This window comes from Triturus cristatus, chromosome 3_2, assembly GCF_964204655.1.
Source record: "Triturus cristatus chromosome 3_2, aTriCri1.1, whole genome shotgun sequence".
NCBI classification, from domain to species: domain Eukaryota; kingdom Metazoa; phylum Chordata; class Amphibia; order Caudata; family Salamandridae; genus Triturus; species Triturus cristatus.
The window spans coordinates 335,946,513-335,968,284 of NC_140584.1; the positions used below are offsets into that span (position 1 = coordinate 335,946,513).

A 21,772-nucleotide genomic window follows, 5' to 3' on the forward strand; every position below is an offset into this window, starting at 1 on the left:
ATTGTCCTGCTCCACTTTTAGTGGATGGACAGGCGGGAAAATGTGTTCAATTTGAGGGGGTGCCCACATTCAGCCAGCACCACCCCTAGGATGGGGTAGGTGATGTGGACCCTTTTCTTCAGATTACCCCATCTTGTCTTGGGAGAGAATTAACAAGTCAGGGTTTTGCGCAATTCCAAACAAAAGTAGTCATGGGAGGGTGTAGTCAACCTAAAGGTAAGTAGCTCATTTAAAACTACCTGGCACTCTCTCGAACGCCCCTAAATTCAGTATTGAGGGGAGTCCCTGGCACCAGAGAAGCATATCCTGATGATCTAACAGGTGAGAGCACTCCGAAGAGCTGCAAAAGGAGAGAACCCTGAAGAGAGCACCTGACATGACCCCAGGCCCGCCAGCTAGTCTGCAGCCCTCGTCAAAAACTGCACACAAATTTTTTTAAAATAAAAATAATAATCGACTCGTCCTGCAGCTGTGGACTCCAGAAACTTGGGAGGACTGCTTGCCTTCGAAAAAGACTCAAGACCTCTCGTGAACAGTGGGCCTGTTCTGAAGAAACTCCAAAGAAAAGACTCTGAGACCTCCCGAAATGCCAAAACCCCGACACCTGAAGCAACCATTGCACCGGTCGCCTCCGGCCTCAGCGGACGTGGGACAACAAGATTTCCCAGCCCTCCATAGCGTGAGGCCATTGTGGTTTCACCCCTCCTGAATTCACCGGCATCGCCTGCAGCCTCTGCAAGCAGGCCCCCTCTACCACAACTGCTTCAATAAGGAAAAACACGATGCTTAAGACAACTCTGCACCAGTCGCCCCAGGGCCTTGGAGAAGAGGACCAAGTGCCCCCGTCCGCGAGTATAGCCATGCCTGAGCCCACTCGCTTGTTCAGCCCGACTGGCTGCAGCCTCTGATTACAGATGCCAATCACCATTGAAAAGCATTGGGCAGGCAACGCTGTTTTGTACCCTGCATCCAGCCACCCTCGTACGGCTGGTCGTGTACTATTGGTGCTACCTAGGACCTTGCCCACCACTCACCTTAACTCCTAGAGATTGGTCCTGTAAGTCAATGTACTATACCAGTTAGCAGAACTTTGGCTTCCTTCAATAGGATAACATTGCAAAACTCAGAAATTGCACTGTGTCCACTTTTTAAAGTGAAGAGAATTTATATTTAAAAACGTACTTACCTGAACAAGTTTGCTCTGATGCCAAAACATATACAATGATACTTCCTATTTTTATAAATTGGTGTGGATCTCCTTCTTGAGTCGTGTTATCATTTGACCATTGTGTGCAGTTTGCAAATGTCTTGCACTCCTCTGAGTTAAGCCTAAGGCTGCTCGACCACACTACCCCCTAATAGAGCACTTAGGGATTGCATCGCAAGACCCTGTCCACTAGTAAGGGAACCCCTGGAATTCTTGCATGCTATATCAGATTGATACATCACATAAAGAACCAGCATCCTACACTCTGCAACTAACAAACCTATGTGCACATAATAAACCAAACAAATAAAATGTTGGAGTACATGCTTTCACATATATGACAAGAAAACAAAATGGCAGCAAAACTACCCTAACCAGGCAGTCAGCATTTACTGATGAGCACTGATGGACAATTTCACATCAGAAACGGAGTGAAAGTTCAAACACCTTTAAACCCCCAGCGCTCAATCTAGAGCAGATGTTTGATAGATATATGGAACGTTAACCACAGTGGCAGTAACTCACGATCTAACCAGGTTCAATATAATCTATAATGATAAATAAAAATTAAAAAAAATCAACACTGATGACGTTTCCTCCCAGATGCTGCTACATCAATACGTTGGACACAGTGACCATCAAGGGTTATAAGAAATCCCTCAGGAGCCAATGAGTGTGCGAGAAGCACGTTTTTGCAGCAAGCACATAACTTATGCCCAATTAAATTCTGTATTCTCGGCTCCCAGCATTTGGGCAGAGCCAAAGTCCCTCTCCTTATTAATTCTCACATAAATGTCTGGCGACAACTACACTGTCAAGCCAGGCCTTAAAGAAAAAGCAGTGCCTGTAAAGGAATCGAAAGAAATAGGTCCGCGCTCCAGAGGAAAGACAAACAGCAGGAGAGGAAAGAAAGCTAACAGAGCCTAAAAAATAAAAAGCAAGCAAATGAGAGTAAAAATAAAGTTAGCCAATGGTAAGCAATAGGCAGGCTCTAAGCTCACTGTCTCGCAACAGACAGCGTTACAGCTGTCTTACGAATGACCTAAAAAAAATAGTTCCTCATCAGCGAGAAGTGGAAAGACACAAGTCAATGAGTCAAGACTAGTAAGGAGGGCATGCTCCAGAGGAAAGACAAACAAAAGATGGACAAAGAAAGCCATTAAATAAGAAGAAGCAAATGAGAATGACAAGCCACCAATGGGAAAAAACCTGCTGCAAGTCCCTACAAGGGATTGGTGAGCCCACAACAGGCCTGAACTAAAAATGAAGAAGATGGGAGTATGTAATGACACATCACAGAAAGAAAATGCAGGGTGGCAAAGAGCGAGGGAGGGAAGAGGTATTGTTAGTAGTCAAGGGAACTAACTCCCCTACCTTGCAACCAATAAATTCAATAGTCCCTTTTCACTTTCAACATTTTAACTTGGAACTAGATGGGAAGTATACAGTCAACGTGCCTGTTAATCGTGAAGGGTAATCAAAGTGGATAAGGGAAAACAAAAGAACGATCAATTCAACTTTTGCTTGTGTTTAAATTAAAGATATCCTGATCCATTAACATGAACACCGATGGCTGTAAAATCTTTTTCAAAGAGCAAGCTACAAACTTACCGGAAAAGCAAGCCCAGCTAACAGCTGAAATATTAACCAGGTTGGTATCACTTCCAGGGTGTTCTGATGTGCTCGCTGGATGCAGTTAAATATTTGATCTTTATCGGAGTACATTTTAGGATACTGTAATCAAACATATTTCAATTAATAGTTGTAGTCCACATTGAACATTCTTCACAAGCATGTTTCTATTTATAACTCGCACCCAAACCACCACCTCCCCAGTTGATTAAGCACTCCTATGACGCTCTTGTATTAGTAAGTATTTGAGCTTACTATCTTTTTTGTTTTATAAACTGAAAATAGTCAAAATGAATGGCGGTGAAATTGTTTTAACAAAAGAAACCTGAACAGGGATACATTTGAAAGTGTTGCTCATCCAATAGGGATATGGGGAAACTAAACGTTCTTCCTCGCTCAAGACACCCGTCTTGCTGTGTGCTTCCTCACATTTCTGGTCTTCAATCTCTTTTGTCAAATAATTATTTTGCTCACTGAATGGGAAAAATAATCCTGTAAATAAAGTTTTTCAATGCCAGCTATCACCCAGCCTCTGACCCACTCTCTCTTTCTTTAACAGCTTTCTTTGCTCTTGCAGGCTTCTTATGTGGTTCTATATTCGCAAAGCTTCAGCAGCAATCGGTGCCCAGCGGCCACCTTAAACACCCAAAATGCACCAATGCTGCAACGGCTACTGCAAATTGTGACACATTTGAACGCTTTCTATTTTTAATACCTTCTCTATCACATCGTTTTTCATATTAAAATTTGCTTCACTTCATTGATCCTTTCCTCGGATTGGATATGCAGTTTTCCGGACTTAAAATTTGGGGGTTTTCCTTTTCAGTTCCGCTTCATTTGCCTCTTTTTGGTTATCCTGTGAGGGTTCATTGCACAGCATGCTACTAGATGTCACTGACAAGTCATCTCAATAGCTCACAGCAGGTTTGTAAAACTGAGGTTTCTATATGATCCAGTTTTCCATTAATCCGAGATCTAAATGAAAGGGCAGAGTCACTGCATTTGTAGAGGAAATAGTGATTTGCAGCAGAGAGAAAGGCTAAGAGCCAAACTCAATAGAACACAGCAGACCCAACCACTTGCCTCAGGGACAGAAATGACTTCAAAACGGTTTCTTACCAATATGCTTGAGTCAAGTGATGAAGATATAACTCTAGTAGGAGAATCCCATTCAATCTTTAGCACTAAAAGATCTCCTAGAGTAATATTCTAGGAATCAAAAAAGTAGGGGTTTAACTATTTTTTTATCATCAAAATCATAAAATACTAGGGTCAGATTGCAAAGCCATTTAGCTGTAGCAAACCCTGAGATTCACAAAAGCCAATGGAATTGCCACAGCAAAATGGCTTTTTTTAAATGTACTAAACCTATTTTAACATTTGGTAACCAGGTTATCCAATCACAAAATGCGTTTAGAAAAGCATAAACAAATTAATTCACTATCTAGAAGGGATGCAACAACAATTGGTTATGTAGGGAAGAGCTATATTTCTTTATAAATAGACTTATTTAAATCCTAATTAACTAGGAATTGCCAATTGAATGGTACAACAAATACGTTCAAAATCAAACTGACACAAAAATGAATTTAAACACGTTATATTATCAACCATATATTGTGGAGCAACACAGATAATGACCTACCTAGGAAACACACAGGACTGTCATGTATCATATACAATAACAAAAATAAATTATTGGACAAAGTGTATCCAACATAAAAAACATTAAATACACAGGACATTAAACAATTGAACACAAAATACATAAATGACTCAGTTGGGCGTCCGTTAAAAACTCATATGTATGTTCAGGCATACATACTCATTTTTTGGATGTGAAGTATGCAAGATACTGATACAGAACACCTATTGGTATCGCCAACGGGTCGAAATTTCATTTGGTTTCCCGCTGGTGAGGCAGGATTAATTCCATCTCCAGCAACTTCAACAAGAATCCGCATTGGATCTCAGTGGTATCGGCCATTTAGCAGAACCTTCTATGAGGTAATCATTTACTTGGCCCCTTTATTCAATGCAACAACATATCTTATTTTCAGAGGTGTACTCATCAATTACAGGATGTCCCCTTTCCCCAATACTATGGGACTATTTTACTTTGAATCCGTCTGATCAACACTCACGGTTGGATCAGTGCATCTTGTGTTAGGCTACCGCACACGTAGACCAGGCTGTTTTCTCTTAGTCCTGATGAAGACCCATGGTGATATTGGTTATTAACACACAATATAAATGGGTCGAAACATCGACGATACCAATAGGTGTTCTGCAACAGTGTCTTGCATACTTCACATTCTAGTGTGCACCCAACTGCAACATACATGCCTTAAAGAATTCACAGGGGAATCCATTGGGGCCTAGGGTTTTACTGGGGCGCCAGTCTGCTAGGGCTGTTGCTAATTCTTCTGCGGTAACAGGGGCATCTAATGATGTTCTTGCTGCGACTGATTGGGCCCCCAGAGGTAAGTTATCTATGAACTTCGTGACCTGAACTGCAGTTAGGTTATCTCTACTGGTATACAGGGCTTGATAGCAGCCAGCGAAGCTATCGGCGATCGCCGCAGGGTCTGTGAGCATTAATCCATTTGCACAATGGATAGTAGGGATTCAAACCGGCCTCAGCGAGTGCGGACATTCAGTCAATGTAGTAGTTTTCCGGATTTGTTACCCCCCCCTGGGTAGATCCGGCTTCGAGAGGCCAGTGACGCACATCTTGCCTCCTCTAGAAGCACCTCTTGGTACGGAGGAAAGGTTTTTTCTTCAGTAAAGTAATCATTTTTCAGATCCTGCCTGCAATGCAGGATCTCGTACTGCAGCTCAACCAATTAGCATCTTTTGCTTAAAGTCCAGGGCACAAGGTTTTTGTGATGCTCCATAATGAGTTTAGGTGACCCTGAAGGATCACTCCTATAAATGGTTCTTCCTGTGCAGTTCCTGTGAGCAGTGAAAAAAACTGTGGTGCCTCAGCTGTAGTGAGGCAAAGCCTAATAATAAAGTTTTCCTCTGGGTTTAGCATAGATAAGACTATGCAATGACTTGCCTACCGTCCAAGAACACGGTCACATTTTTACTTCAATAAAGGAGTCATTAAATTCGAACAAAGCAACAAACTTCATGCAAGAATGCTTCTTTTGAAAGAGGTTTCGTCAAAAGGAGGACCAAAAAAAAAAGACCTCTCCAAGGAGTTCAGGATATTTCATTCTGATTGCTTTATTTTGGGTCAAGGCAATGAAAGGATTTTGATCACTGTCAAGGAGTGCAGACTGGGCTGCCTCTACAGAATGCTTACTTCTGGGTACTTTTCTTGAAAGTTTCTGTTATATTTTAGAATACTTATGAGAAGATGAAGTGTTAAACATCTGGTCTACCTCAGGCAATGTTCCTGAGTAGTGGCAGCAGGAGAATTTAAACTAAAATGCTTTATTTTTGGAATTCTGCGGACTGAACTGCAGAAAGCGTAAACATAACTGTCAACTCAGGAGATAGGGGTCCTCTATGAAGGCTAACCTAACTGGAAACATGATAATCAGTTGCGGCTTGGGCTAGTTAGTGGTACAACAGTTTGCATCCCATGCTCTGTCTGCATTGAAAAAAGTTGTTTAGTGCTTTCCCACCAGGAAACATTTTACAACTCAGGCATTACATCGTAGTGCCTTTACAACACAGCCAGTACCACGACATTACCACAAGTTCCATTACAACGCAAGTCATTAGAATGACTTGTTTTAGGGATTGCGGTGTTGGATTTTATGTCCAACATCTTCCCTACTGATACACCGACTGGAGTTGGAATAATAATTAAAACTATCCCAAGGTCCAGCGCTTCCCTAAAACAAGTCGTTATAATGACTTGCGTTGTAATAGAACTCTTGGTAACGACACAGTCGTGGTATTGACTGCGTTTTTAAGCCATGTGTAGTTTTGGCATGCGTGGTAACAGATGCTATTCTTTCCTACCCTTTAAGGCAAACCGACAGATTCATGGGTCACATGGTGAATGAAGACTTCAGCAGATGAGCTTGGTTAAGGAATGTGCAGCTAGTGCTATGCAGGAAAAAGGTTTAACTAATGATTAAGTGTAGCAACCTGATGGCCCCCATGAGGAGTTCTCTACAGAGCCACACCTGCCCTCTTTTTACCCATATTTTGTGGTGTGACTCAAAAGCAAAGTGTGATGCTACAAACAACAACACCCAACATGCCTTAATCCCTTGCAAAAACTTGTAGACCATGGCAAGATGTGTTGCCTGTCTTGATTTCAGGAGAAAAGAACTGGAAAGTGAGGCTTGCAGGTGAAGGTCAGCAGCCAACTGGCAGAGTCCATACCTTCAGCTTAAGGATTTGTTACCTGCGAGCCAGCTTTGGGCTTTGTCCCCTAGGTAGCTGTGCTTCCACAGGTAAGAATTCAAAGAACGTTTGAATAAGGTACTTCGTGAACACTGTTACCTCATTGTCTCTGGTAGGAATGGGGTGTGATGGTAGTAGGTCCCCACAATGAAAGTCAAAGAAGCAAGTGATCCAGACTCAATCTGCAACCTGCAAGTGATCTCACGTACTCCAATCAACAGATTGATCACAGGACGTGCATGACCAACACATAAAGAAAAGGTAGATATTGGGTACCACTCTTTACTATCTATTAGGAAGGGCAGATTACAGTCCCTCTTCCTACCATTGTCTGCCTACATTTATTTCGGAGTATTATATAGCGCGAACTTGACCCAAAGGTATCAGAGCGCTTTACACGAGCACCAGTTGCGTTACACGAGGATGCATTCATTTTTGATAGGCACATGGAGATGAAATGATTTGCCCAGAATCACAGGATGTTGTGCGCATTCATTGAGATCCGGTGTTTTAAGAACGACTGTAACGCTAAAGAGTTTACTTTGAGTAAGGGAGGAATTCTAGGCCCCTCATTAAAAGTACTTCAGCAGCGCGAAAGACAAAGATAAATTGTGGTGTCTGTACTTCAATAGTACCCTATGTAGTTAAAAATGCAGAGCAGAGAACCATAAAGAAATAATGCAAAATGGTGAGAAGAATTGTGCTGGACCTTACTCCAGCCATTAAGTGACAACATTTACTTGCAGTTGTCGAGTGGGCTTAAATGAAAGACAAACACTCAAATTGAGCATGGTAACAAGTAATCGTGAATAACTTTATAGCTCCGACGTACGAATACCAGGTTTTTAGCCCAGTTATCTTTGGAAATAAAACTATTTTTAAAATTCTACAAAGTGTAAAAGATAAGCACTAAAATATTTTTATTCAAACCCTGATGCAATTAAGCAAATGTAGGATTTAGCTACAGAAATCTACTTTAAAAACAAGGTTTTTGAATTATTTGTTTTACAGCTTAAAAGACACCACACAACGACGCTGTATTTTAGAAATGTGTCTAAATGGCACTAAACCAGAAATGTATTTACAGATTTAAAATGTATTTGTGCCCCCACATTTACAGTATCTCTTCGGTTTGTGTCCCGAGATAGAATGCTTTTACAAAGCGGTTTGGAAAGGGCACAAAGGATTTGTGTGGAAAACAAACCTTTGAAGCCTGGGACAAAGGTTACTTGATATCTTATTTTCCATCTGTGAAACTGGTTGCATGAAAAGTGCAAGTCATTGTTAGAAAGCATGAGGACCGCACCCTAGAAACCTGTTTTCGTTGCGAGTCTACAAGCCATTCATGTGGATGTGCAGTACGAAGTTCCACTACGAGCTAAAATACACATCAGCCTAATAAATCGGGAAAAGTATAATTTACCAAAAATAGAGCAACCTTCCTATGTTGAATACTTGACTTGGACTATACAAGTGAGAGAAGCCGGCAGGTGCCTCCCACACCTCTGCTTCTCCGTACTTTAAACGGATTCTCGGTACATTATCTGCCACACACTCCATCCAACCTCCCTTTGAAAAACGTTCGGGAGAGAAGAAGTCCAGCTTGAGAGCTGGTGGAAAAATGCTTCTATTCACTGACAACCATCTTCTTGTACAGCCCTTCTTTATTCTAAGGTCTGTCTGTACACCACGTGGTCCTCTACCATTGGTAATTTTGGTCATCTAATATTAAAAGTATCTGACATGATGGAAGCAGGGGGCTGGGGCCAGTGACTCATTGCTACCACGCCCTCTCCCCCATGTATAGGGGGCAACAAAATGGAGATGACCATTGCAGCAGTTTCTGCTCCATAATTTTCCATTAGATCCCCTTACACTCTCCTGTGTTGTAGGTACGTTCTTCAGCATCTCCCAAAAGGAAAAGGGGTGCGAGAGCACCATAAGAAAGGGAATCTGAAGTAAATAAGCCCCAGAATAAAAGTTACATTTGTTCTTCTTTGGCCCCAGCGTAGTTTATTTATTTTTAACAAGACCCTTGGGAAGGTCAAGTGGAGAGGGACAATTTAAGGAGAAATTACCAACTTGCTGTAAATTAATAATGTACTTGCCTAGCAACAGATTAATTAAAACAAAGATTAATTAACACACAAGCCAAGCATGGGCCTCAAGCCAGGCCACTCCTTATGTGTATATCGTACTATCAAGCATTTCCATCCACTGATATACTGACTTTTTCTGCCTCAATTCAAGTGGCATGGCACTCTATGGCACTGGTTTATAAAGCTTCCTATAATGGGAAAACTGTTTTACTGAGAAAGTTACTTATTTTCCTCTATTTGGACATACTCTATGAGGCTACGCTCAGTTTCTCTCAAATATATCAAAGATGTGTGCAACTTTTCCAAAATTTGACTGTGTCAATCCATCAAAGATGGTAAGGGTGCCACAGTTCTAAACAATAATATTATGGATACAGATGATAAATAATTTCAAATAAGTAACCAATTGTTTTTCAATGCCCTTTAAAAGAACGAGGCATCCTACCTAGTTGTGCATCTTGAAGTTGATCCCGGACCTCCAGGGGGAGAGTGATACCACCAATACCATGTCACAGTCATGATAACCTTGCCCCTGTTTTTTTAGGTCTTGCCTACCCAGCGTGCATGCTTTGCATTGGAGGACCTTTAGCTGTCGTACAGCTCTTTTTCGAAGCACATACTCGTGCTTGTGGCGGAATACAGCTTGCGGGAGTGCGCAGCGGCGCGCCACAAGCACGAGCATGTGCTTCGAAAAAGAGCAGACTACGCGCGCATGCACGCAGCACTCCCGGGCTCTCTCGCGCTCTCTCTCTTCAATGCTTGTTCTCTTTCTACTTCTCCACTTTACCTTTCACTCGTTAGACTTCCTCAACTGAAACCTCCGAGAGTTGTTTTGTCATAGGGACATTTTGTGTCCACCCCGCGGTCGTGCAGTTATAATAAATGCTTTCTGTCAGTTGTAGTAAGCTTAGTTCCCGTCTGTTAAACCAACTGGACTAACTCAAATGAAAACTATTATTTACTGGAAAAAATATCAGGACTGCAAGCGTATCTACCCTGGGGCGCAGATTTCCCAGATTGATCTTCTACAACTTTTTCAACCTTATTGCCTCGCGTTCACACTATATACTGCCTCCCGTTTCGCACCAATGCTTCACAATTGTTTACTCTTTTGATTCTCCACTGTACCAGATACCAGCTGCAACCCTTCCGTGCAGAAGAATTTTCTTGATGCTACTTCTCCCAGTTGATTGTAATTGCTGTTGTTCACTGCCTCAGGTACTGTCGTTTCACCTCCTTATGTCTCTTCCTAGACCACCACAGTCATTTGTCCCACTGCTGGCTCTTACTCCATACCAAGTCCATGGAACCTGTTTCACCCACCCATCTGACCAGAATTTCACCCGCTTCCCTCATCTCCATTAGACTTCAGTGTACTAAACTCCACCACATCATCACTCAGCAAGACCCGAGTATCATTCAGCATCACCTCAGCATCGTCTCCGCACCAGTCACCACCACCATTACCAATTCAGCACCACCTCAGCCTGCTCTCGGAATCTGGCATCTGTTGATTCTCCCCTAGCGTCTGGCCGCTGCTAGTGTTATAATACAGGTACTAGTTCCCAACCTTCACCCTCCGATTGTTTATGCCCCCTCAAATAAAGCTTTAACAAACAGCCACTGGAATAGGCAGAAACAAGTTGCTAGCATTGCAAAAGAAAACTGAGGAATTTTTTTTATTGTAAATACTTTTTTAATAAGGTCGTTCAGTTGTACATAATGCCTTCTTGGTGATATATAAGGCAACAAAAATGCTTCTGACACTTTTTTATTATAACTTTTCAGCATGCTGCACAGCAGCCACACTTCTCTACAGCACAGCTTGAAGACATTGGCAAAGTCAATAGCTCTGGCTAAACACTTATAAGGCCCCAAAGGCGAGACCTATTGGTTATGCCAATGCTTGTTTCTCTAGGGGTGCACCCTTTCTGGGAAATTGGCTCGCTCGGAGGGGAATGGGGAGGGGTGGGTGGATCTGGGTTTTTTTCCCTCCTTTTTAGGTCTCGCCTGACTCAGCGCATGCGCTGGTCTGGCGAGACATTTAGTAGGTGGGTTTAGAAATTGCTACCCACCTTTTTGTGCTGGCGACAAGCTACAGTGCACGATGGCGTGCACGTGCACAGCAGCTCCCCGCATTCCCCCCTCCCTTCTCGCCCAGCCATCCTGCGCCAGCCTTCTGCACCATACCCCTCCCCCCGCTGCTGCGCGCGCCTCCCTAGTGTGCGTCATCGCGATCACTTTCGCTTTTACAGTGATCGCGATGAGGGATTGTCAGTGTGAGACCTCACGCCAGCACACATAATCTACCTTCATTTTTTTTTACCTGTCTCCCTCCCATACTTACCACCCACCATGCTCCTTCTTCCGCCGACCCTCCGCTCTCTGTCTTCTTGCCCCCAGCCCCTCCCTTCCTGCCACACTCTGTTATCTTCAGTGTACCTCCGTACCCCTGCCTTTCCCACCCTCTGTTGTCTGTGTGCTTGCTCCCAGCCCCTCCCTTGTTGCCCTTGATTCGATGTCTCTCCCTCGGCGTTACCCTCTGCCCTCTCCCTCCAAATGTGTTGCCTTCTGCCCCTCAATAAACCCAAAAAAATGCAATGATGCAACCAGTGTTGTGCTACCCATATGCCTTGCCTTCCTCCGTGTTGGCATCGCTAGGAATAACAAGCATTGGCATAGCCAACCCTCTGCTCTCTGTCTTCTTACCCCCAGCCCCTCCCTTCCTGTCACACTCTGTTGTCTTCAGGGTACCTCCGCCTTTCCCACCCTCTGTTGTCTGTGTGCTTGCTCCCAGCCCCTCCCTGAGCCCTCCCTTGTTGCCCTTGATTCGATGTCTCTCCCTCTGTGTTACCCTCTGCCCCCTCCCTCCAAATGTGTTGCCTTCTGCCTTCCGCCCTTCAATAAACCCAAAAAAATGCAATGATGCAACCAGTGTTGTGCTACCCATAAGCCTGGTCTTCCTCCGTGTTAGCATCGCTAGCAATAACAAGCATTGGCATAGCCAACCCTCCGCTCTGTCTTCTTGCCCCCAGCCCCTCCCTTCCTGCCACACTCTGTTGTCTTCAGTGTACCTCCGCCTTTCCCACCCTCTGTTGTCTGTGTGCTTGCTCCCAGCCCCTCACTGAGCCCTCCCTTGTTTCCATGTCTCTCCCTCTGTGTTACCCTCTGCCCTCTCCCTCCAAATGTGTTGCCTTCTGCCTTCCGCCCCTCAATAAACCAAAATAAATGCAATGATGCAACCAGTGTTGTGCTACCCATATGCCTTGCCTTCCTCCGTGTTGGCATCACTAGCAATAACAAGCATTGGCATAGCCAATAGGTCTCGCCTTTGGGACCTTATAAATGTTTAGCCATGCAACAGCTGCATAACTAAATACTTATAAGGTCCCAAAAGCGAGACCTATTGGCTATGCCAATGCTTGTCTTCCTTGGGACTCTGTTGTTGTTCTTCAGTTTGAAAATGGCAGGTTGAACGGCTTAGCAGCAACCCCTTTTTTTGAGTATTTTTTAATGCACTATGAGGATGTTACGCAATGAAGAATGTTTTTCTCCTTTATTAAATGCAAGTGGGCTGGGAACAGCTCCCCTAGCTCCTCTGTTGACGCGGCCGGCCCAGGTTGGGTTGTAGGCGGCTTGCTGTGTATCCTCTATTTTGCATAAGTATTCTCAATGGTTACTTCTTTATCCTCTGTGGTAACCCTTATTGCTGCGGCCCAATTGGGTTGTAGGCGGTATGCTGTGTATAGATATTATGCGTTCTGCTAATAAAAACTGATTTAATTCTGAAAGAATGAGACAGTGCGAAGATTTACTATGAGCAGTAATGACAACAATTGTGATCTACAGGCAAAGAATCAATTATTAATGGTCGTAACTGGTTCTGCGAGGTGTTTTGAAAAGTAGATTTCAGTATCTATTTAGAGAGTGGGTAGACAAACATTCTCTGAAGGTGCAAGACAAGCCAAATGGTTGCACATTTGTAAAATAGATCACAATCACATGATCCACCTGCAATGTAAGGGGTAGAAAACGAAACCACGGGATATGCTGGTGCTGAATGGGGTCCTTGGACGATATAGGTTTGTCTACATATTCTCAGTTTCTGAGTGTCACTTTTTAAGGGTTAACAAAAACGGTTTCACCACTGTGCATGTTCTGCGTGAGGGATGCTTGAGCAAACCACATTACAAATTGGCAACATAGCACAGTTAGTATGACGAACCAACATATTGGTTCACTTGGTTTTGGATTCAATCAACAGCGCAAACATCCCTAAATGGAAATACAAGAACAGCTCAATTTACAAGAGGATACAATTATTTTGTTTCATTAACAAGTTGAGCAAGGGGTACTTAATCTGTAACTTTTTGTCCCCATATTTAGTGCACCACATTTCTAAGAATGTACTTGGTGAGCAGTTGTCTTGTCAAAGCATGCCATAATAATGGGGTACAATCCCCAGTTAACATGCAGAAACAAAAAGAACAGATAGCTTAAGCTTGTATTGGTTTGTTTAACATGCTTTTTCAATACCTACAAGGCACCCTCAACCTTTAACTAACTGCTCAGCAATCATCAAAACGCACCGAAACATTTAGGGCACTTTTCACAAATGCATTCTGTAATATGCAATGTAGTACTACTGTAGTTACTTGCATACTACAAAATGCTGTTCACTAGTTTACAGACGGAGACATCTGCCTCTCCTATCTTTTTTTATGCTGAGATCTCGGCCAATGCTGTATATATCTCCACGCATGGAAGTATGTGATGTAGGTGTATATGTAGGAGGAACCAGGTGGAGTGGCAGGAAAATGGGAAACAGCTACCCCTAAACGAAAGGGGTTTAGGGAAATGTAATGACTGATTTAGAAAGGGACATGTTAATACAAACACAAAAAAATAATAGTATAGCTATTCACAAACTACACTTCCAATTTAAGTACTGACTGAAAGATCACAAAACAGGTGTTAGTGTACTCCAGACTAGCCAGTATGTCTTGCATCACATACGATCATTCACATGTACTGCAGCATACTCCCATAGAAAATAAAGGGGACAGGGAATTAAAATTATACTTTATAGGAAATAATATTAAAATAATTAAGTTATATTGCTTTTTAAATTATATACATATCTCTTTATGCTAAAAAAATATAGAACATTAATAAATATTCTATTTTAAAAGTTAATTTATTCAAGGAAACATTACACTTTAATTAAGAATCAAAAACATTCTGCACTAAACAAAATGTTTAAGGAAACATACATGTTGATAAGTAAATTTGCTGTACATTGTATTGCTGTACATTGTATTAGATGTAGGTTACATAATTATTTTAAATGTTTACATTAAAATAGATTATTTTTTTTAAACACGTTACCAATTTCCCCTATAATTTCCCCATGGAGAAATAGAGAAGTTCAGCCATGTTTGAAAAGTTACTAGCAGTAACTTTACACTTTTAAATGTAGTCTTAGATGTCTCCAACCCCTGAATTGAGAGGGTGGGGAGATACAAGTCTATACTTAGGTGTAAATCTATACTCAGAAACAGTAAATAGCACAAAAAAAGTGTAGAGTTCCACCTAGGTATAGTAGAAAATATACACGAGTGCCTGACTATACACACACCTTTCTGAATAAAGCCCCTAAGGGATTTAGTGTTGCACAAAAGTACCCACTAACTTATTTATGTGGAATAATGGTATATAGTAACAAAAATAGATAAGCATGAAAATAAACATTGTTTACATGTACCCATATTTGTGATCAGTGTCTGTCCCCTTTTCAAACTTAAATCTATAGGGTGTACACCACATCGACTTTAACCGCAGCTTGAATCATTTAAACACGGATTTATTTTACTTGTTACATATTCGAAAGTACTAAAACAGGTCGCCTAATAACTCCATGGCAATTTGATACATAATAGTATTGGCTGAAACACAAGCTTGGTCGGCTGTGTTCGTACAAGTTATTCAAAGTGCAGATATGGGTTTCTATCGGGCATGTGTATTTTGTGCACCAATGCTAATTCTAAATACTGTTTGTTGTAATTTCAGCATTTCTGTAAATAACGAATTACAGATCGATACTTGAACAACAAATGAAATTAGTCCAATACAAAATGTGTAGTAGAATTAAAAAGTAAAACTTTACCACAGAACATCCCCACCTACAATATATTTTAAAACTTTCTGAGTGAAAAACAGAACAAAACAGACTTTAACCATTAATTTTCAAATAAACGCGCAGCACCTACCTTGACATCGTATTTCTTCCTTCCCTGCATTACCTGACTTGACAGGTAAAACAACATAATCTGGCTATAACAAAACGTAAGAATGACATATGCAAAATTCTCAGGCACTATGTCACGGATCGAGTGAGACATCTTTCCGGCTGAATACGTTTCTACCGAATAGTACTCGAAATGAAGCTACAGTGCTTATCACTCCTCTGAGCCGTCACGCAGCATAATAGGAGGGAGGGGGAAACTGCTGTCAGAAATAGAAATAGGACGGCGCTAAAAACACCTCGGCTCATTGTCATTTTTTTTATATAGACTTTTGTTTTTTTTAATACAGCATATTTTCAAACGAAAATGAATTTTTAAAATCAAAGTGGTAAGACAAAATAAAGCGCATGTTTTACAAGTATGTAATTAGTGCAAATGACATTTTTTAAACAAACATTTTACATTAAATTTGAGCACGTAATGCAAAGATTTAAAAAATGCTACTCTATTACTGTGCATTTTTTTCAAATATTTTATCTTGTTGACTGCGAATGAGGTTTTCCAAGATGGTGGTTCGTTTAACCGACTTCCCTTTCTCTATCTGAAATGTGATAAACCTCTTTGTTTACACGCTAATTGAGCAATCCAAAGGGACTAGCTTGAAGAGATTCAGCGATTCAAATGATGCTGTATTGTTGTCTATGGTTACACGCATAAAGACGTAGGGAAGCTTATAAACGAGCATTGAGGTTGAGGTGGATTTTAGAATACCACATGAGGTGGATTTTAGAATACATATCTGGTATCCCCTGGCCTTCGGCAGAATCTGGAGGTCCTATCTATTGGACACCTCGGACGAGCCCACGGAAGCCCAGCCCACCGCTGGAGAGGCAAGCCTCGGCTTTAGCAGGCAGAAGCAGCAGCGCTCCGAGCAAAGCTGCTGTTGGAACTGCACCTTTCTGCTCTAAAGCCGAGGAGCCATCTCATTCCTACAGTGTTAAGAGTCGACGCGCCGTATGTTGATTCCCTAATGGCAATTTTTAAAGGAAATGACGAGTTTACAAATGATGAGAAATCGTATGATTGTAAGTGACAGTCCGTAACCAGGATGATTAAAACAGTGCACATGACATGAAAGGCTTGGTGGCATTGTAGTGTCGCGGTCTAGTTGACGCGCACTACGTCAGGGTAGGAATGCGAGTAGCGGCCATATTGGACGCTACTGCGCATGCGCGAGTTAGCGCGGCGCGAGTGAAGCGTTCGGAGCGTGTTGCCCGGCGCTCTCTCGGTGACAGTAGCATATAAGTTAATAAAGGCAAATTAATACCTCTACCCAGTCTCCTGCACGTCCTTGGGGGTAACCTGCAACTACTTAGTGCACCTAGCAACATTACAGTGGCGACGAGGCTCGGACGGTGAGGACCCTGTGTTACCCAGGAGGAAGGTGCCCCCCAACTTGCACATTGGAGGAAGACCCACGAAGAGGGACGTCACCCCACGCGGTAAGCAGACCGAGGGGGTCGAGGACAGACGCCAACGCACCGGGAGAGCGCGGCAGTGGCAGACGGACGCCAGAGGGAGGCACGTGTGCAGTGAGTGTGCCGGCCACGAGGCGGAGGAACGTCACAGGCGGACCGTAGGGAGGCAGCGGAGACCCTGGCGGAATCGGGTGGCGACGGCTCAGGCAGCTCCAACGAAGTCCCAGCAACCCGAAGAAGGGGGGAGAGGACAGACGCTCCAGGTAGCCCGAGGAAACAGGCGGAAGCCAAAATGAGCGCACAGGCATCAGCATTAACGACGCCGATCCCGTTCCTTCCACGGCCAGGAGAACCCCAAATGAAGTGGGTAGACTGGAGGGAGTACTTCAAAAATTACCTAGAAGCGCTGGAAGATGAGAACGAGGAGGCGTTCTCCAGTGCCAGGAGGAAGAGGATACTCTTACACAATCTGGGACCAGAAGGTATACGGGTATTTCAGAACCTAACACCGGTCACCAGACAGGCAGCGGACACTGACGTGTTCAAACACGCCATTGAAGATTTGGACAACCACTATCGCCCCGCAGTGTGCACCTCCATCGACCGCTACAATTTCCAGCAGAGGAAGCAAGAAGCGGGGGAAACGATAGACGACTACGTGGCGGCGCTGAGGAAACTTGCGATAACGTGTAAATATGGGGCGTTACAGGAAGAATTCATTAAGGACCAAATCATAATGCATACGACAAGTAAGACGGTGCAAGATAAACTGTGGGCGAGTGGAGATGCGACGCTGAAAGACGTGATTGCCATAGTGAAAAGGGCATAACTGACCAAGCGCTGCGCAGAGACCGCAAAGAGAGACCAAGCCCCGAGACTCACAGTAAATAAGGTGGACGACGCGGACCAGTATGGACGAGGAAAAACAGCGCCTGGAGAGTACAGAGGAACATCCAAAGGGAAAGGAAAACCAGGACAACCGTGGAAGCAAGACAAGGGAGAAACGGCGAGGTGCTACAGATGTGGAAGCTCGAACCATGCAGCGCACGACAAACGGTGCCCCGCCTTCAGAGCCAAGTGTGCGTTCTGCGGCCTGGTCGGCCACTACGAGAAAGTGTGTCCAAGGAAAGGGAAACAACACGCGGTGAAATTCGTGGCGCAAGACATAGGAGAAGAAGAAGAAGGCCAGGAGGAAGACGACAAAGTCCTGTGTGTGGAGGACAAGGTGCTGGGCATCGATGGGAGGAGAACGCGCAAGCCCCAGTGTGACATGCTCATTGGAGGAGTAGGAATCACCATAGTGGCGGATTCGGGGTCTCCTTACACGATCGTCCAAAGATCGGTGTGGAACGAGAGGTTCAAACCCACACTGGGCACACGTCTAGACCCACCCGACATACGACCGGTCACCTACACGGGGGAACCCATCCCGATGGTAGGGTTCAGGAGGCTACTGTTCCAGTTCAAAGAACGGAGCGCCCACTGCAAACTGTACGTCGCGGAGAAGGGACCATCAGTCCTTGGGTGGATGGACCAAGGAGAGTTGGGCGTACAGCTGAATCCAGGAGGGGACACCCAAGTGATGGTAACTTTGGACGGAGAAGAGTCGACGGCAGCAAAATGGCGGAGCGGACACCCGAAAGTATTTGGCGGCAAAATCGGAAAACTTGAGAAGTTCTCCCACAAGATCGTCCTCAAGGAAAATGTCAGCCCTGTTGCGCACAAAGTAAGGAACATACCGATCGCAGTGAGAGAGGCAGTGCAACAGGAACTACACCGGCTGGAGGACGGGGGAATCATCGAACCGATCGACAGCGCGGAGTGGTTGGCGCCACTGGTAGTGGCCATGAAACCGTCAGGCAAGGTGCGCCTATGTGTGGATCTCCGAGAATTAAACAAGTGCATCGTGGTAGAAAAATTCCCCTTACCACGCATAGAGGAAATGTTGGCCCGCACGAAAGGCGTGAAATGGTTCTCCACCATCGACCTACAATCGGCATACCACCAGGTAGTGCTGCATCCCACGAGCAAGAAACTGACGTCATTCATAACGCCGTTTGGATGCTATCAGTTCTGCCGCCTGCCCTTCGGACTAGCTTCGGCAGCAGCGGTGTTCCAAAAGCTGATGGCCCGCCTATTCAAGGGTATAGAGAGAGTGCAATACTTCCAGGATGATATCCTAGTAATGGGGTAAGAGCTGGAAGACCACGACGAGAAGCTGGAAGCGGTATTGAAGATCTTGGAGGAAAACGGCAGAGTGGGAGAAGTGTCATTTCGGAATGACATCAGTCACATACCTGGGGCATGAGATAGGAGCGCACGGGATAACACCGAAGAAAGGGAACGTGAAGGCCATCTGCGATGCACCCCCGCCCACCTCCAAGGAAGAAGTACGGTCATTTCTAGGGATGGCGGAATACTACAGCAAGTTTGTCCACCATTTCGCCACGAAAACACACTACATGAGACAACTCACGAGGGACAAGACTGCGTTTGTGTGGACGGAAGAGACGCAGGAAGAGTTCGACACGGTGAAACGTGAAATCAGCCAGGCGATCCCGCTGCATGGGTACGATCCCCTGGGGAGATCCATATTGATGACGGACGCAAGTAAAAAAGGGTTAGGAGCGGTGCTCATGCAAGAAAGACCTGAAGGAGGGACGGAGACGATCAGCTTCGCGTCCAGGACATTGACGTCACCGGAACAAAAGTTCAGTGTGATCGAAAAAGAGATGCTGGCCGTGGTATGGGCCATGGGAAAGTACCGCCAGTTCCTGTGGGGCACACAATTTCAAGTGAAAACGGACCACAAACCTCTAGTGAAGGTTTTGACATCCGACGGCCATGCCAGCACCACACCCTGGATTGCGAAGATGACGCTGAAACTCCTGGAGTATCGGTACGACGTAGAGTACATACCGGGCTCGAGAAACAAGATAGCAGATTACCTCAGCAGGGCGTCAGCAATGGAAAGTGCCACCAATTGCACTGAGGAAGAAGACGAGATGGTAGCCCTGACGGACGACCCAGAAAAAGCCATCAGTAGACAGGAGTGGAAAGACGCGTATGCAGCGGATGGAGATCTGGACGACATCAAGAAGTACATCGTACAAGGGTGGCCGGAGAGGAGACGACAGAGGCCCAAGGTCCGGCAGTTCTACGAGGTCAGAGAAGAGCTGTCGGTGGGGAACGACGGGGTGTTCGTATACAGAGGAAACAGAGTGGTACCACCGGAGAACATAATACCGGATCTGCTATCCATAATACACGAAGGACACCTGGGAATCGTGAAGACGAAGGCCAGGACCAAACAAACGTATAAAGAGACTGCGTGCAGTGCCAAGGAGCGGACAAGATACTAAAACCAAGGAGGCCGGCTCTAGGGAAGTTCACAAGTCCCAGTAACCCATGGGAAGAGGTGGCAGTGGACATCTTAGGACCTATACTGGATGATCAGGGGATACCCAAATACCTCTGTGTGTTAGTGGACAAGTACTCAAAGTGGCCAGAGGTACACATTCAAGAGGTCATGGACACGGACGCAATACTGCGCTTCCTCAAGGCAGTGTTCCTCAGGGAAGGCATACCCAGGACCATAATCAGTGACAATGGTCCCCAATTCACCTCGGACAAATGGGCCAAATTCGCATGGGCCAAATTCGCAGAAAGGAATGGCATTCTACTTAAACACACGTCGATATATCATCCGGCTAGTAACGGACAAGTAGAAAGGTTCAATAGGGTGCTCATGGGCTCCATACAAGCTGCCATCACGAGGGGCAAAGACTGGGAAAAAGAAGTGCAAAGTACAATCTGGGCATATCGCATCACCCCCACCGGTACGGGGTACAGCCCCTTCCAAATCCTACGAGGCAGGAAACCCTTCACCAGAGACAATGTTGCTTGGCAGGAGAAGACCATCACCAGCAAGTGGTCTCCAGCGGTGGTACAACACAACCTGGAGAAGGCACAACGCATTTACACGGAACACTACAACCGCAACAGGAAGGTGAAGGAGACAGTATTGGAAAAAGGGGAGTGGGTCAGAGTGAAGCTGGCAGTTCTGAAGCGAAAGGGAGAAAGCAAGTACTCCCCACCCCTAAGAGTAGAAGAAGTGTACGACCGGGCAGCGTTGCTCAGTGATGGAAACGTGTGGTCCCACGATCGCATGAGCCACGGTTGCCGTGTGCTCATGACGGAACGGTTCCATCATACCTCGACCGTTGGCGGCCGCTCCGCCCACGCGGCGCTGTTTCCCCGCCTGTGCGGGGGACAACGCAACTGGGCGGAGTCATGACGGAACCGTTCCGTAATGAGCACAGCTCAACCGTGGCTCATGACGGAGCGGCTCCGTCATGAGCACAGCGCCACCGCGCTGCCCCCCCGCACCCCCCCGCGCCGCGGCGGAATTCCCACCGCGGCGAAGGGGTTAAAGACCTGTGAAAAACTCTGGCATGCCGGACACTCCAGACACTGCCTAGCCTAGCCACAGCAGCTCGAGCTGCAGCAGCACGAGCTGCAGCAGAACGGGCTGGGACACACGACGGGAGGGGCTGAAGCCCTTTCAGCCCTATGGGTGCTGCGCGCTTGGCATGTACAAAATAAGCAGTCCTAAGGATGAGCACTTTAATGAGACGCAGGTAGATTCTCAAGGAAGATAACATTCCAAAGCCATGAAGAACCAAGTCACTGATGTTTATTGGAAGACAGCAAGTCAAAATGCTGCCAGTACTTTAGAACCAT

The 21,772-nt window shown here is 44.9% G+C and overlaps 1 protein-coding gene across 1 annotated transcript in view; it reads right to left on the minus strand.

The window, feature by feature from the left end:
* The window catches only part of LOC146857317 (glutathione S-transferase 3, mitochondrial-like), a 38,763-nt gene extending 22,349 nt beyond the window's left edge, over positions 1-16,414 (minus strand). The window contains exons 1-2 of the mRNA XM_085647815.1: positions 15,576-16,414; positions 2,819-2,941 (exon numbers count right to left, since the gene is read on the minus strand). Coding sequence (XP_085503941.1) covers positions 2,819-2,941; positions 15,576-15,707 — 255 coding nt within the window. The 5' untranslated portion in view covers positions 15,708-16,414. The remainder of the gene's footprint in view (positions 1-2,818; positions 2,942-15,575) is intronic.
* Between the last annotated feature and the right edge of the window lie 5,358 nt (positions 16,415-21,772).